The sequence below is a fragment of the Carcharodon carcharias genome, chromosome 9 (assembly GCF_017639515.1).
Source record: "Carcharodon carcharias isolate sCarCar2 chromosome 9, sCarCar2.pri, whole genome shotgun sequence".
Lineage (NCBI taxonomy): Eukaryota > Metazoa > Chordata > Chondrichthyes > Lamniformes > Lamnidae > Carcharodon > Carcharodon carcharias.
This window is the reverse complement of record NC_054475.1, coordinates 51,594,680-51,611,080: the sequence shown is the minus strand read 5'-3', so window position 1 is coordinate 51,611,080 and position 16,401 is coordinate 51,594,680. Positions and strand designations below refer to the sequence as shown.

Here is a 16,401-nt window from a genome sequence, read left to right as displayed (position 1 = left end):
TCATAAAAGACTTAGATCAAATTAAAGTTCATGAAATTGAAGGTAGGTTATTAACTGCGTTGGGAATTATAAAGTAGAGATAATGGGCAGGGTTTGCTAATTGACAGAAAACTTCTAGTGGGGCTCCCAAAGACCTGTGTTGGAACCTCAAATATTCATTATTGTTTAATGACTTGGCTGATGAAAGAGAGGGCTGCACACAGTTTGTCGATAACATGCAGGTGGAAGAATAGAATTACAAAGTGATATTGAGTGAGTGAGTGGGTGAAACTGTGGCAAATAGATTTCAATATAGGAAATATCAGGTCATCCACTTTGGACCTAAAAATCCAGGGTACTTTCTAAATGGTGAAAAGCTCAAAACAGTGGAGCTGCAAAGAAACTTAGAAGTCCAGGTACATCATTTAAAATGACATTTACAGGTAGAGAAAATAATTTTTAAAAAGCTGTTGGAATCCTGGTTTTTATATTTTGAAGCCTAGAATATGTATGGAGGTAGAAGTTGTGATTCAGTTACGCAAATACCTGATTAAACCACACCTGGAGTACTCCAAGCAGTTTTGGGCTCCACACCTTTAGAGGGACATATTGGCCTTTGAGGCAATGCACTGCAGGTTTACTGGACTTTACCTGGATCCAAAAATCTCAATTATGAGCGACCTTGCATACTAGGAGTGTATTCCCTGGGCTTTAGAAGGTTTGGTGGTGATTTGACCAAAGTTTTCAAGGTTTTAAGGGGAACAGATAGAGTAGATGGAGAGAGTATTTCTTCTGGGGAGTTTAGGATATAGTTTAAAAATTAGAGTCAGACCTTTCAAGAGTAAAACTTGAAAACATTTCTACACACAAAAGGTGATAGAAGCTTAGAACTTTTCCAGAAATGGTAGTTGATGTTAGATCAATTATAAATTTTAAAACTGACATTGATAGACTTGTATTAATCAAAGGTATGAAGGAATACTGGGCAAAGATGGATATATAGAGTTAGGTTGCAGCTCAAACATGAAATGTGGAAGCAGACTTGGGGATTTACCTGCCAGTGTTTTATTGTCCTGCGCACCACTGAGCCTCCCTTTCATATTCTTTGTACAGTTTGAGGTTCTTGGCTAAATATTTTTAAATTTAAAGGTAATCGCTAAAGAGAACTAATTGAGTAGCTTTTTCATTGTCCCTTATAAATGGAGGTAGAATTTGTGTTTCAGTTACACAAGTACCTGGTTAAACCACACCTGGAGTACTCCAAGTAGTTTTGGGCACCACACCTTTAGAGGGACATATTGGCCTTTGAGGCAATGCACTGTAGGTGTACTGGAATTTACCTGGATCCAAGAATCTCAATTATGATTTATTTATTTATATTTTCATAGAAACACGAACAATTTTCCCAGATTCCCTTTCTTGAATCTTGCTAACATATGTTTACACATCAGCCCCACCAGTTCTTCACCCAAGTGTCTATTTTCATGTGATCTGGATAGTATCTGTCAGCAGCCTATTGACTTTTGCAGACTACCATAGTCAAGCCTAATTTTAGCCACAACTAATGTTCACAATACGTATCTTGTAGCAAGGGTCAGAAGCAAGAACTTTTATTTTCCTTTCCATAAGCCAGGGGTGATGAAACTAATTGCATTGTTCCTAAGCTGAGATCAGCTGAGTCAAGACCAGACTAATTCTGAGTTTGCAGGATTGATCTATGGAGCCTCGATGGCATTCAGTTTAGAAAGTGCTGTGAAGTGGTGACAGGATCTCTAGTAATCCTCAAATTAGGAGGGGAGGGACTCCCATGAGATCATGGGGAAAAAATTGCGTGAGAGTGATTTCTGAGGGTGCCCCAAAAAACCCCTTTTCCTGTGCTGCAGGGATCTCCCCTGGTTACTCCCCAGTCCATATCGACTGTTTGAAATAAAGCTTCATTGAATTGCATGAGAAATCTTGTAAATGCATAAACCATTATCCTAGCTCAGGAAGGGGCTCTGGTAAGTACCTACCAGACTGGTATAAACATTAACTGTAAATAGAAGAAACACCTTGCTCAAGCCACCAGGGTAAATTTTACAAAGTGAAAGCCGGCACATATGATGAACTTCACTTTTTGACATTTTAGTTACAGTTCATGGTTTAGGTAAAAATATTAATGGTGTGATAACTGATGTGGGCGCTCGGTGGCTGTACCGAGTGACAACAAGAAGTTGATTTGCAATTTATGGAGGAAAAGCTGTTAATAATTGAATGGAAACATTAATAATCCATCCTAGTGAAGGAAATTCCTTCGTACTAGAAATTGGCTGATCATCTAGGTTTTACTAGAAGGAGTGTTCTGCTCAAAGTGGAGAAGTTGTACATATATGTCTTCCCTTGCACTTTTTTCCATTTTGCAAGTTATCCTTGAACAGAAAAAAGATTTGCAGAGAACTTGATGCTGTACATGGGTCTTGTCTGATTCCATTAAGTAATGGCTTGGTGCATTCCTCTCATGACAGTTGCCTATAACACAGTCATCTTAGTTTCTCCACGTGCATTTTTCAAAAGTATTTCATTGTTTGTGAAGTGTTTTAGAAAGCCCTAATGTTTTGAAAGGCACTATTTAAATGCAAGTTATTTTCTATCCTTGCCCATACCCCTGCAGGTAACTGTACAGGTAGTTGAGGCTTTGCTGTTATTAGTTGTGAATCTCATCATTTTTGGGAGTAAGGACATGGTGGTTCAGAGGACTGCTATCCAAAAATGTGACATCTTGAGAAAATAGCTGTTCAGTTTTAGAAGAAGTCATCACAAAAATGATGTGCAACGTTGTGTATATATTAATTTTGTAGGCATTCCCTTTTCCTGCCTCAATTAAACCATTTGGGGGTGGGGGGGGTGGGTTAGTTGTAACATTGCTGCATTTCTGGCTAGAAGTGTCACAAGTGGCAGTATAATGGAGTTACAAAGGTCTTGCATGCTTCAATTTGAATTTGCAAGCAATATAGCCATACTGTGAGACGTCAGCAGAGTATTCAAAAGTGCTCAGGATTCACTTCTAAAAGTTACTTAGATCTTAAGTATTATGAAAAGCTGGATTTTCCAGTTCGTAGTCTTTGCATTTAAAAATTAAACACTTGTCATGGAAGCTTGCATGTGCAGAGCTCCCTTCTCTCCAGGAGGTATGAATTAAGTCCTTGCTGATATTACCTGGCTGGCACCAATGCTATAGCTGTGCTAAAAATGCTGTGCAAGAAAATGTGTGATTTCTATTCAAAGAAATGCACAACACATGTAAATAGCCTGTAGACACCTTGAATACAATGCTGCTCATGCAGTGATGTTTTGAAGAACAGACTTTGGCTTATGCTCGTGCTGTTCATAGTTAAATGGAATTTGAGCATTTATTTAATCATATACTTGAGTGAAGGTTAGAAGTTTGCAATATTACATGGAGACCTCTAATATATACACACTAATTGTGTATAAATGCAATGTAAGTTATTCGTTAGATTTGAGAGCGAGTTCTCATAAATAGGTTGTCTCAATAGTTTAAAAGAAACAATAGATTTAAGTAAAGCATAAATGTGGGTGCATGAAACATTCATGCAGCTGCACTCTGTTTTAACACCCAGTAGTACGAACAGATTTTTCCTACAACTTGGCTTTTGTTTATATTTTGAGTTGTGCCACACCAGCATGAGGTGCTGATGGGTATAAAACTGTTCCTTTTGGGAATATTCAAAAGCAATGAATCCAAGAATTAAATTGCAATCCAATCTATCAGTATTCTTTCTTCTACTTCCTTTCTGTTGTCAACTCTGAACCAGATTATGCAGGAACCACTGCTCTGTTAATTTGTCCAGGTAATCACTATTCATCTGTGAACTACTTCTGTAGGTGTTGACAAACTGTTTGGCCTTGTGATGAAACACACTTTCTTCTTCCTCTCTCGCTCCCCTTCTTGCAATTGCATAGTTTGGATATCTAGCCATTTGCAACATTTCTTCTACTCTCTGGTCTTTGCTGAATTTGTTGGTTTTAGCCAGTGATTAAATCTAGAATCTGGTTGCTCCCAGTGATTCAGCTGCTCACTGGATAAGTTGTTGAACTTGTGTGTTTCGTGACACCAGTAAGCCTTTTGGCTTTGTTTGTTTTGTTCATGTAATATAACACCAGCAAACAAATTGGCCTATTCAACAGATATGCAATGAAGACACAAACCCTAACTTTTAAAATACAATGTTTAGACTTTTTGAAAGTCACCATTCCCTTTGGGCCCATGCCATTGTCACTCATCACACCATCAAGGCTAACTGCTACTTCTGAAATTTTGACTAGGAAATTTTGACTAGGAAGAGCACAGAAGTGAAGATGTGTAAAGGGTTTAATGTCAGGAAAGTGTCTTCCCATCTGGTGGTTTTACTTAAATCTCAAGCCCACGTAGTGGATTCCCTCCCCTGCTCTGTAGCTACCCCACCATTCTCACTCTGTAGCTAACTACTTCCACCACCACCCCCCCACCCCGGGCCGTAGCCAACTCCCCTGGACTCCCTCACAAGCCCCTCCTTCAGTCCCCCCGCCCTCCTCCACTTAGTCCACCTACGCCCTGCTTTCCTCCTCTCGGAACCCCTACACCCTTCTCTGTCAGGGAGCTGTTCACATTCTGACTCTTAACTTTCCTGTCCATGCCCACATTACTAAATTCAAAGTTCAGGACATGGGCAATGAATTTTTTTGTATCCTTCCCCATTATCTTGCTGCTGATCATTTTTGATCTACTGAATAGATCATAATTCTACAGTATTTGAATTGGAGCATGCTAGTTTTAGTCTCTTGTACTGGAGCACAATTAAATGGAGACGTTTATCAAGTTTAGAATTTGATATCCACATTCCAGCATAATTCAAGGTATCTAGATATTTGAAGGTGACGAGGCCCATTGAGAGAGTAGTTAGCAAGACATATGGAATCTTAGGCTTCATAAATAGAGGTATTGACCCAACCTTACATTTCCAATAGTGGTGCTTGAGGAGCTGGGGTAAGGACTGGAGCTGTTGATGGTGGGAGGAAGGAAGTGGAGGGGGTACTGAGAGCTGTAATCAAAACTATCAAATGAAAAACAATATAGAGAATCAAGAAAAATTCACCTGTCATTGAACTGAAGACAGACCTTGAGGGCTGTGTCTTCAGCTTATGATGTTAAAATGGTGGACTTTTGCCAGTAATATGGTGTGCTGCTTGGTGTCTCTGCTGACTTAATCGTTAAACCCACTCTGCATCCAGGAGAGCAAATTCCTGCAGCCTACAGGAAAGTGTTAGGAACGAGAGAGTTTTTGAGTAATTTATATTTGTATTTGCGGGTGTTAGGAACAAGATATAGCTTTGAGTTTAACTTATATTTTTAGTTTGTTGTTGTGAAAGGTGAAACCTGGGGCTAATTTCATTAGAGTTTTTCCTCTGGGAGAATATTGCCTGCATGTCAGAGAATTGTTTGTATACTTGCATTTTAATGAGATTTTTTTGACCCTTGAAGTGGTTTAGGGAAGTTAAAACAAAGGGTACACTGCTGTTGTCTAGCAACAGGGACCCACAGGGAAACAGAAAAGTTCAGTTGGTAGAACCATTCCACAGAAACTGCAGAGTGGGCAGGAAAGGAGCTGCAGGGAGCAAGTCCCAAAAGAAAAGCATAAAGCCCCAAAACCGGGGAGGGGGACAGGAAAATATCCCAAGTCGACAGCTAAGTCAAGGGACAGGGAATCTGGAACAGATCCTGTTCAGTGAAGTTAAACTAAGGAACAGTGGGAAAGGTTCAGGATTAAAGAGAAAGCTGTGGGGAGCAGAATTGAGGCAAAGTTGACTTGCAAGAAGCCAGAAGATCTGAAGAGACAGCCAAAGGTTAATGATTCCTTACTTTGAGCGTGTGAAGCAGTGGTGTTCTATTGGCACAGCTAAATATCTGAGTGTGGAGGTGGGTGAGGAATATCAGAGGGAGAAATCAAAACTCTAGAAGTGTCTCCTTGTTGGAGACATCCAAGTGAAAGTGTAGCTTGGGAGAAAATTTCAAGGCGAGTACTTGGAGCATTGAGGTTGGAAACCCTTGGGAGAAAGACTGCGTTCAGTATGACTGGTTGGCTCATGGTGTGACAAGCGTTTGGGGTGGGCGTGGGTGCAGCTGATGGGAGATGCATAGCACCTGTCTGGGGTGCCATATGTCACTCGGTTTGAGTGTGGTATGTCTGACCACAAGTCGCCTATTAGTTACATCGACTGTGTATTGTGGATATTAGAGTATAAGATAGCTTTTGTAACTAGTTATATTTACAAATCTATGTATATCTCTATAGGTGCGGGTGAAGGAGTATTGTAATATCGTTCATCTTTTCTTGTTTAATAAATGTTTTATGCTTTTGTTAAAAGTTCATCAGCTGACTCCTGTGACTCTGTTCAATAGCCACCCTCCACGTTTCTAAACAAAAAATAAAAGTTAGGATCTATCAAGTCGGGTCCACCCTGGGACCTGACTCGCCCAGTAGTGATGTCAGCTGGGATCAGAATGAAAGGTAGGGTCATATGTTTTCTTTTAGCCTGCAGCAAATGCCTCAGCTTTGTTGCTGACTGCAAGATCCAAGCAATAGAATACAAAAACAGGAAAGCTATGATGAACCTTTATGAAGCTCTGGTTAGGCTACAGCTAAAGTATTGCATCAAGTTCTGGTCACCACACTTTAGGAAAGGAGATTTACTAGAATGGACCCTGAGATGATTGAATTTAGCTACAAGATTAGGTTTAAGAAACTGGGATTGTTCTCCCAAAATCTGCTAAGATTGAATTGAAAAATCCCAAATGTATCACGCAATGGGTTTATATGCTTGTTTAGAATCAGCTAATGGGTCTTTCCTAAGAAAGCTAAATAACCATCGCTGCAAGATGCCTTTATAAGGCTGCCGAAAGGCTGAACGGATAAGTAATTCACTGGACTAAGATCAGCAACTGCTGATTGAGAGGAGATTTGATAGAGGTATAAGATTGACAGGTTTTGTTCAGGTAAACAAAGAGCTGTTCTCATTAGCTGATGGTATAAGGATTAGGGGGCACAGATTTAAGGTTTTGGGCAAGAGATACAGAGAGGATGTGAGGAGGAATTTTTTTGTGCGCAAGTGGTAATGACCTGCAACATCTGCCTATGAGCATTGTGTAAGTGGACAGTGATTTCAAAAAGAAATTGAATGGCAGTGCAGTTGAGGGGAAATAAACTTACATGGCTACAAGGGACCGACTGGATTGCTCTACAGAGAGCCAGCATGATCTTGATGGACTGAATGGACTCCTGTGCTGTTATGACTGTAACTCTAAATTGAGGTTGTAGAATCAGTTGATGAGTCCAGTTTTCCTGAATTGTCATATGGTATACAAAAAATACTTGTGCATGCAAAGACATATATTTGTGTTTTAGTTATGCAATAAGGTGGTCTCTATAGGTAAATCCCACAGCAGTTGCTGATCTTAGTCCAGTGAATTACTTATCCGTTTAGCCTTTCGGCAGCCTTATAAAGGCATCTTGCAGCGATGGTTATTTAACTTTCTTAGGAAAGACCCATTAGCTGATTCTAAACAAGCATATAAACCCCTTACGTGATACATTTGGGTTTTTTCAATTCAATCTTAGTGGATCCTGGAAATAACTTAAACCTTCAAGCCTGGGATGCAAGTAAATTCACTCCTTTCCAGTAGAAATGCATATGGATATACAGTAGTAAATTGCCTTCTGGCGACAAGCTAAAGGCTTTCAGTAGTTTTTGTTCTTAGGAACTTATGCTTTAGAATCTTTCACTGATTTCACTGAACCCAGGTCTTGGACATCCCAGTAACATTAACATGGCTAGAGCCTAAATGTTAAAATTAAAAAAAATACAGTATGGTACCTATCCTTTCAAAAATTAGCTAATAGCTCTGTGTCTTTGTTTTCTAAGTCACTGCGTTACACCCAATTTTTGAAACTGCCCATTTCATGAAATAGCCAGTTAAAATGGCCATTTCTTGAAATGGACAGCCTATCTGCATACTTCATGAACAAGCAGTTTGACCACCCAGTTCATGAAATGGGCATTTTCAAGCTTGCACAGTTCATGAAATGGTCAACTTCTATGAATAATTACTTAATTCTGTTTACTGTACTCTTATGTGCCTTTATTCAGTGTATATTTCAGATTCATTATGACATCAAAACATTTCAAATTCATTGGTTTATGTTCTATTTTATTTCATTCGGGATCATGCCCAAACAATTCAAATAGCTCATACATCAATGTTTACAGAAACAGCATAAATGCAATTCATACATTTTGAATACACCAGCACTGGACAACGTTGTCACAGGACTTGTGGTTGTGTCAGGCAGTGATGCAGTGGAGACCTGCTTTCAAGCAGGAACATTGCTTTGATAAGCAGTTACCACTGCAGTGACAGCTCTGGAAGCCTTGCCCACCACAAACATTTTGAGAATGTACAGTCTCACATGACCACTTCTGTTTGTGGCTCCTGTCTGTGACACTTTTCTACGCATATCTCGCAACAACTGATATACTGGCCTATAAGAGAACATGGGATGTTTGAGAGAGTTTCTTGTGAGTTGACTTTTCACCAGCATGGCTAGTTTCAATATGGTCTTGTCACATGATATCCAGGACAGCTTCCTTGGTGGCCATGTACATACCATTGCTCTTGGTAACCTTGTCCACACCACTTGGAGGTGTAAGCATTTCTATGCTTATAGACTGGTTCTACTAGAGGTGTGAATGCCACATTTTCATCTGGGTACAACAAAGAGGAGATGAAATAAGAACAAAAAATTCTGGAAAAACTCAGCAGGCCTGGCTGCATCTGTGGAGAGAGAAATAGAGTTAACACTTCAAGTCTGTATGACTCTTTGGCGATGAACTTGTCATCAATGAACTGTAAGTGTTACTTGTTATATGAGCCTTCAAAGTCAACACCATGTTATTTTCACTTCTGGCATGAAATTGCGCACCTTCCATTGCCTGCTGTTTGAGCCAAGTCAAATAGGAAGGTATAAACAATTACCTTTCACGTCTACATGGCATTTCACACCTTCCATCACCTGTGTGAGCCTTTGAAGTCAAATAGGCAGATGTGAACTGGTCCTTTTGAAATTTTAAATTTTACACCTTCCAACCCCTTTGTAAACAAAGTTGCTTTCCCAAATTTACAATGTTCGTGCTGTTATTGAGCAGCTTAGTACATGATGTTAAGCTTGTATACTGCAACAGGTTTGAGCAACAATTCCATGAATCAGATTTTAAAACTCGCACATAGCACTGGCCATTTCATGAAATGTGCAGTCAAACTGCCTATTTTCTGTGCAATGGGTTTGCCCAGTTCATGAAATGGGATTCTACCAGTGTCCACTTCATAAAATGGGCAGATTCACAAATTGGGTGTAACAATTGTCTGTTACAACGTTGTTAGGATTAAAGCTGAAATACCACCCCCCCCCCCCCCCCCCGCCACACCTCACCTCACACCGTGCTGAATGTGAAGCACTGAAATTGAGAGTGTAATATTTTCTTAATTTTGATACTAAGATGGAGAACAACCTTGATAAAAGTATAAATGGTGCTAGTGTAATAAACTTGAGATCATGGACATCAGAGCAGCTGACCATGAAAGCTTCCAGATTATTGTAAAAACCCTACTGATTCACTGCCCTTCAGGAAAGAGACTTAGTGCCATAATTTGCTCTGGCTTACGTTTGACTACAGTGGTACATTGTAGGCTGTTAATGCCACAATTTCATCAAGGGCTGAAAAGCAAATACTGCCTTGCCAGTGACACTTGGGTAAGCAAGTTAATTAAAATAATAAAAATTCAAGGCTTTTGTCTGTAAACCAGTTTTTGTCTGTAAACCAGTTAGTACAATTTGTGTAAATTTTAACAATGTTAACATCCTGTTTAACTCCAGATATACTGCCGTAATTATACTTGGGAGGATTTTCATGGGAATTAAATAGTTCACCCTTTACTGTTAATACAGTTGAGGAAACTATATACAATTTCACCCACTGCAATGACTTTTTAAGATTGACTGCAAGTAGGTTAATAACAAAGTGAGCTCTTACAGAGCAGTTGTTTATTGGGGTGGGTATTTGGTTTTAGGTAGTTAAACTCGTTCTGAACTATATACTTTTACACTACGTTGCACTACTGAGCGTGCTCTAGTGGCAAAGGTGCCATCTTTTAAGCGAGAAGCTAAACTGAAGCCCAATCTGTTCTTTAGGACAGATGTAAAAAACCCTGTGGTTATTTGAAGAGTGGTTGGGGGTTCTCCTGATATCTTGGTCAACATTTATACCTTTACCAAAATCACTAAAAAACACATGACCTGTTCATTTATCTCACTGTTTGTGGGACCTTGCTGTGTGCAAATTGGCATCAGGTTTGCTTAGGTTACGACAGTGAGTATACATCATTAGCTGTGAAACACTTGTGGAGTGCCCTGAGTTTGAGAGTTGGTATATAAATGTAAACCTAATCTTTATACAGCCAAGATCACAAGAGTGATAAAGTTCTTCCTTGCAAGGCTAGAATTGTTATTTTCCCCACTTTAACAAAAAAAACTTGTAAGCATTGAAACCAAATATGTAAAATGTCAGCTGAGGTATCATGCAAGAGCATAATCAAGGAATTTAGATTTTTGCTGATTCACCTTTCTGATCTTAAGACAGATTTTGTGAGAACATAAACTTAAGATCAGTTTCACTGGTGATTTGTGTTAAATTCACCCAGTTTTTCTTTGCTTTGCAGATACCAATTTTTAGAAGAAGCATTTCAGAACCAAAAAGTTATTATTGAGACTTTAATGGCCAAGCTTCAAGAAAAGAAGAATTACGTGCAGTACGCAGCTAGTCAAGTGCAGAACAGGTATGTTCAACTTAATGAATAGAGCACAGTACCCTAATTTGATTTTTATTTCAATTATCATATCAGGAACTTGAGGCTTTTAGAATAAGTTTCAACAATTTGAAATGGCGCATGTATTACTGTCCCCATTAACTGTTTTATCCATACATGGATACAGATTTGTTTCTTAAAACTGTTATCGCAAGAAGGTTTTGCTACTGGTTTGCAAATACTATAATTTGCTTGACAAGTCTCCCCATGAACACAAATAGGAGGAAGAGTAGACCACATGGCCCATCTAGCCTGCTCTGCCATTCAGTATGATTGGGTTTCAACTCCACTTTCCTGTCTGCTCTCCCTACTCCTCAATTCCCTGAGAGACCAAAAATCTATCTATACCAACTTTAAATATATTAAATAATGGAGTATCCACTACTTGCTGGGGTAGAGAATGCCATAGATTAACAATCCTTTGAGTGAAGTAATTTTGCCTCATCTCAGTCCTAAGTGATTTGCCCCTTATTCTGAGACTGATTCCCTAGCCAGTGGAAATAATCTCTCAGCATCCATCCTATCAAGGCCCTTCAGAATCTTCTATGTTTCAATGAGATCACCTCTCATTCTTCTAAACCCCCAGAGAATATAGGCCCAATTTACTAAGTGTCTCTTCGTAGGACAATCTCCTCATCCCAGGGGCCAATTTAGTGAGCTTTCACTGTACCATCTCCAATGCAAGTATACCCTTTCTTAAATGTGGAGACCAAAACTGCACACAGTACTCCAAATGTGGTCTCACCAAAACCCTGTACAATTGTAGCAGGACTTCTTCAATCCTGTACTCCCAACATCCTTGCAATAAAGGCTAACATGTCATTTGCCGCCTTAATTGCTTACTCTCCCAAAACTAGTGTTTCCTGATTTGAGTAAAATGCTTGGCATGCAATTTTGTCTTTGGCATAATGCTCAGAAGTTATTTTTATGCTTGCAACCACTGTTGTGAAAAATGTACTTTCTGGTTCATAGAATATACAACCAGCTCATGTTCCACTTAAGCCTTGCTAACCTAACTCTTATCAGCATAACCCTCAATTCCCTTCTCTGATATGCTTTTCTAGCTCCACCTTCAGTGCAGCTATACTATTCACCTCAACTACTCCCTATGGTTTCCCTTTCCCAGCTATCACAGTTAAACAAGCATGATGAGATGTGCCACTCTTTTGTCCCTGTCCATTCCACACTCAAAGAAAAAATAGGTAAAAATGGCCTTTCTCTACTACTCTGGTTTGGCTACAGTCTACTGATTATCAAAATTGATTATACAGCTATCATTAATGACCACGTGGCTGCCAGTTTCATTTGGAAGACTTGCACAAAGCAACGGCATATTTCTGAATTATGCGTATCAAAACTTTAGAACTCATCAATGAAAAAATAATGTTTTGTATCTTTTAACTCCTGTTTGCTACTGCAGAGGTAATACATGCATCTTATCATGAAAGCTGCTTAATTATTACCAATTACTGAATCACAATACAGAAAACCAGTGCTGAGTATGTTTCATATTTGCCCTGAATCTAGGTATAGTACAATTAAAATTTGTTTTGTTTTGAATTACACAGCATGTGCTTTATTGGATTCTGACCCAGTTAGCTCTACAAGGATTTTGCAATCTTCAGAAGGTGGCAACTTCTGGAGTATGATTGCACCAGTACCTGTCACTACCACCACCCCCAGCACCTCTCAGTATTGTATTCATGTGTGACCCTTCACAATGTGCATGTGCTGGCTTCTTTAATTATAAGGGAGAGAGATCACAGACAAGCTCGATCCTGTTCTTAACTGGTGTTGCATGCAAATTTCACTAGTTTTGCCCTCCCTAATGCATGCAGAGTTCAGTTTTTAAATCCTGTTTGTGTGGCTAAGACTAACTAACTTGAGTACAGCAGGTATCAAACTGAAAAGTTTTTTCTAGATAAACCCAATGAACCATTGGGAGGAACAGATTATATGGATAAATATTGAGCAGGAGAGGACTGAGTTGCAAATAAAATTGAGAAAATGGTCTTCAATTGGACGTGTCGGAAAACCCCAAACTTGTGTAAATGGAATCTCCGGAGAAAAGGCCCAAGTAGACCAAAAACAGTTGGTATAGAACTGTGGATGCTGAAATAAAAAGACTAGGGTCAGTTGGAAATTTATCAAAACCCAGTTTATTGCCTAAAAGCAATAGAAATCCTGTACTCTGTGGAGTAATTAAGATTGAAAAAAAAACACCTAATTTGTCAATTTAGGCCTGAGAGAAATCTTGGGCAGTGTAAGGTGTTGCAGCATTACAATGTTGTACGATACAATTCTTGTGATTACAGAAAATATTTAGTTTATTACTCCTTTGTCTGAGTTTTGCTCTCCTTTATTAATGTGGATCTTTCTGGATTGAAAGCAATGAAAAAAGTGCTGTCAGATTCACTAGGATGTTATCAGGGTTATGGGGTTAGTTTTTGACTTATGAGTCGTTATGTCTTTGGATGTAGCCCAAAGTTCATGATTTCATATTCCACCATAGCAAATTGTGGAATTGAATTCAATAAATCTGGTAATTCACAAGTTGCAGTCAGAAACATTAACCTGGAACGTTAGTGTCTTGAAAAATTTAATTTTACTACTTAATATCCTTAAGGGAAGAAAACTTGCAACCTCTAACCAGCCTGATACTACATGTGGCTCCAGCCCCACACTGCATACTTGATTTTTAATGCTCTCCTTACCGCCTTGCTACTGTCACCCAAATCTTACGAACAATTTTTTTCAAGGATTTGTTTATGGGCAAACTCCATGTTCTTTTAGGTTGTAAATAATAAGGGAAGTGGGAGGTGTAATTGGACACCAGCATTCAGCCTTCAGTGTATAATTTTATCCAACCAGTAGCACTCAAGCAGGCAGCAGCCTTGAAACTTTGCTTAACAACACAGAGGTAGTTATCAGTGTACAGTGGACTGCAGGGAAAACTCGTCAGAATGTATAGTGAATTTCAGACAACATTCTTAACATTCCCTACAGTTCAGATGTTGCAGTGTTAACACACTCAATTGACCCGTATTCTTGGATAGCCAGGGGACTAAACCTGGTGGAAGGTTATTTCTGGAGCAACAATGGGTGTACCATTGGCCTAAGCAACCAGGGAAGTTACTATACAGATCTGCCTTCACACAGTTAGCACCATAAGGCAGCAAGCTCCAAGCACAGATGAGCTATTTCATGAACAGTGAATTGGAGCAGGGTTCTATGCCCTAGCCTTATGCTTGTCTAGAAAGTTTGTGGCTAGCCTGACAATGGACATGAACCTCTCATACTTAAAACAGGGTGGGGTCCTGCATTGATGTACCAAAAGCTATAGTTAAAATGTATGCAAGTCGTCTTCAGCCACAGGAGCCAAGCTCAGTCCTGATTCATTCTCTGACCTTGCCACTTGGTGTCTGTCCTGTTAGTTGCCTCCCAATCATCAGTAGAGTGAAGGTAAGAATCAACAATAGTGCCAACAAGCAACTCATACTTGGTCTTTGATAGTAATGCAAACGTGGTGATAGTAAATAGCAGCACATTTTACACCACCCACAATTTTCTTCCAAAGAGAATTAGAGGTTAGAGAAAAACCTTTGCATAAGGTGATTGAAATTTTCTGTTGCAAGTGATTAGTGCAGTCACATCTTTTTAGAATTAAATTAGATGCTTAAAAGAGTAGAATATTAAAGGGAATAGCGAGTGCAAAAGAGGGTTGGATTAAGCTAAGCGTTGTGAAGGAAAACACCAACACTGTGGTTGGGTCAAATTGGTGCTGTAACCTCTGATAAGTGACAAATCCTTCAGACATAACTATGAAGGAAGCATTCATAGTAGAGCAGGATAATAATATGTGATGTTGAGATGTGATTTTTTTCATGATGCAATGTCTATGTTATTACCTGTTTAGGTAAAATAGCCTTATTCTATTATATAGAATGTAGGGGGAGGCAGTGGCACAGTGGTATTGTAACTGGACTAGTAATCCAGAGACCCAGGGTAATGCACTGGGTTGAATCCCACCATGGCAGATGGTGGAATTTGAATTGAATAAAAATCTGCAGTTAAAAATCTAATGCTGACCATGAAAACCATTGTCGATTGTTGTAAAAGCCCATTTGGTTCATGAAGGAAATCTGCCATCCTTACCTGGTCTGGCCTACATGTAACTCCAGTCCACAGCAAAGCAGTTGACTCTTACGTGCCCTCTGAAATGGCCTAGCAAGTCATTCCGTTGTATCAAACCGCAAAAAAGCCTAAATGGAATGAAACCGCATGAACACCCAGCATCGACCAGGCACACCCTAGCAACCTGAAAAGTCACCCTTGCCAACAACAGGGGGCTTGTGTCAAAATTGGGAGTGTTGTCTCACTCTTGTCTTGTCAAGCAACAACCTGCCATAGTCATACTCTCTGAATTGTACCTTACAGATAATGTCCCAGATGACACTATCACCACCCATGGATTTGTCCCAGACCCAACAGAGATAGCAGCACAGTGGTATACAGTGGGGAGGGAGTTGCCCTCAGAGTCCTCAACATCAGCTCTGGACCACATGAAGTCTCATGGCATCAGGTCAAACATGGGCAAGAAAACCTCCTGCTGATTACTATGGACCATTCTCCCCTCAGCTGGAGGAAGCATTGAGGGTGGCAAGAGTGCAGAATGTATGCTGGATGGGGGGGCTTTAATGTCCATCTCCAAGAGTGGCTCGGTAGCACCAGTACAGACCAAATCGGCCGAGTCCAAAAGGACATAGCTGCTAGACTGGGTTTGCGGCAGGTGAAGAGGGAACCAACAAGACAGAAAAAACATACTGAACTCATCCCCACCAACCTGCCTGCCGCATATGCATCTGTCCATGGCAGTATTTGTTCGGAGTGACCACTGCACAGTCCTTGTGGAGACAGTCCCGTTTCCACATTAAGGATACGCACCATGTTGTGTGGCACTATCACTGTGCTAATTGGGATACATTTAGAACAGATCTAGCAAGCCAAGAATGGGCATCCATGAGGCGCTATGGGTCATTTGCAGCAGCAGAATTGTATTCAACCACAATCTGTAACCTCGTGGCCCAGCATATCCCCATTACCACCAGGCCAAGGGATCAATCCTGGTTCAATGAAGAGTGCAGGAGGGCATATCTAAAAGTGAGGTGTCAACCTGGTGAAGCTACAACACAGGACTACTTGCGTGCTAACCACATAAGCAGTAAGCGACAGAGCTAAGCAATTCCACAACCAACAGATCTAAGCTCTACAGTCCTGCCACATCCAGTCGTGACTAATAGTGGACAATTAAACAATTTGCTGGAGGAGGAGTCTCCACAAATATCCCCATCCTCAATGATTGGTGAAGTCCAGCATATCATTGCAAAATGTAAGGCTAAAGCATTTGCAACAGTCTTCAGTCAGAGGTGCCTTGAATGATCCATCTCTGCTACTTCCAGAGGTAC

The 16,401-nt window shown here is 40.0% G+C and overlaps 1 protein-coding gene across 5 annotated transcripts in view; it reads left to right on the top strand.

Moving 5' to 3' along the window:
* Positions 1-16,401, top strand: part of trim33 (tripartite motif containing 33) — a 188,618-nt gene that overhangs the window by 113,518 nt on the left and 58,699 nt on the right. For all 5 annotated transcript variants that reach the window (XM_041195414.1, XM_041195410.1, XM_041195412.1 and 2 more), the window contains exon 5: positions 10,790-10,906. In XM_041195414.1, the coding sequence (XP_041051348.1) occupies positions 10,790-10,906 (117 nt within the window). The remainder of the gene's footprint in view (positions 1-10,789; positions 10,907-16,401) is intronic.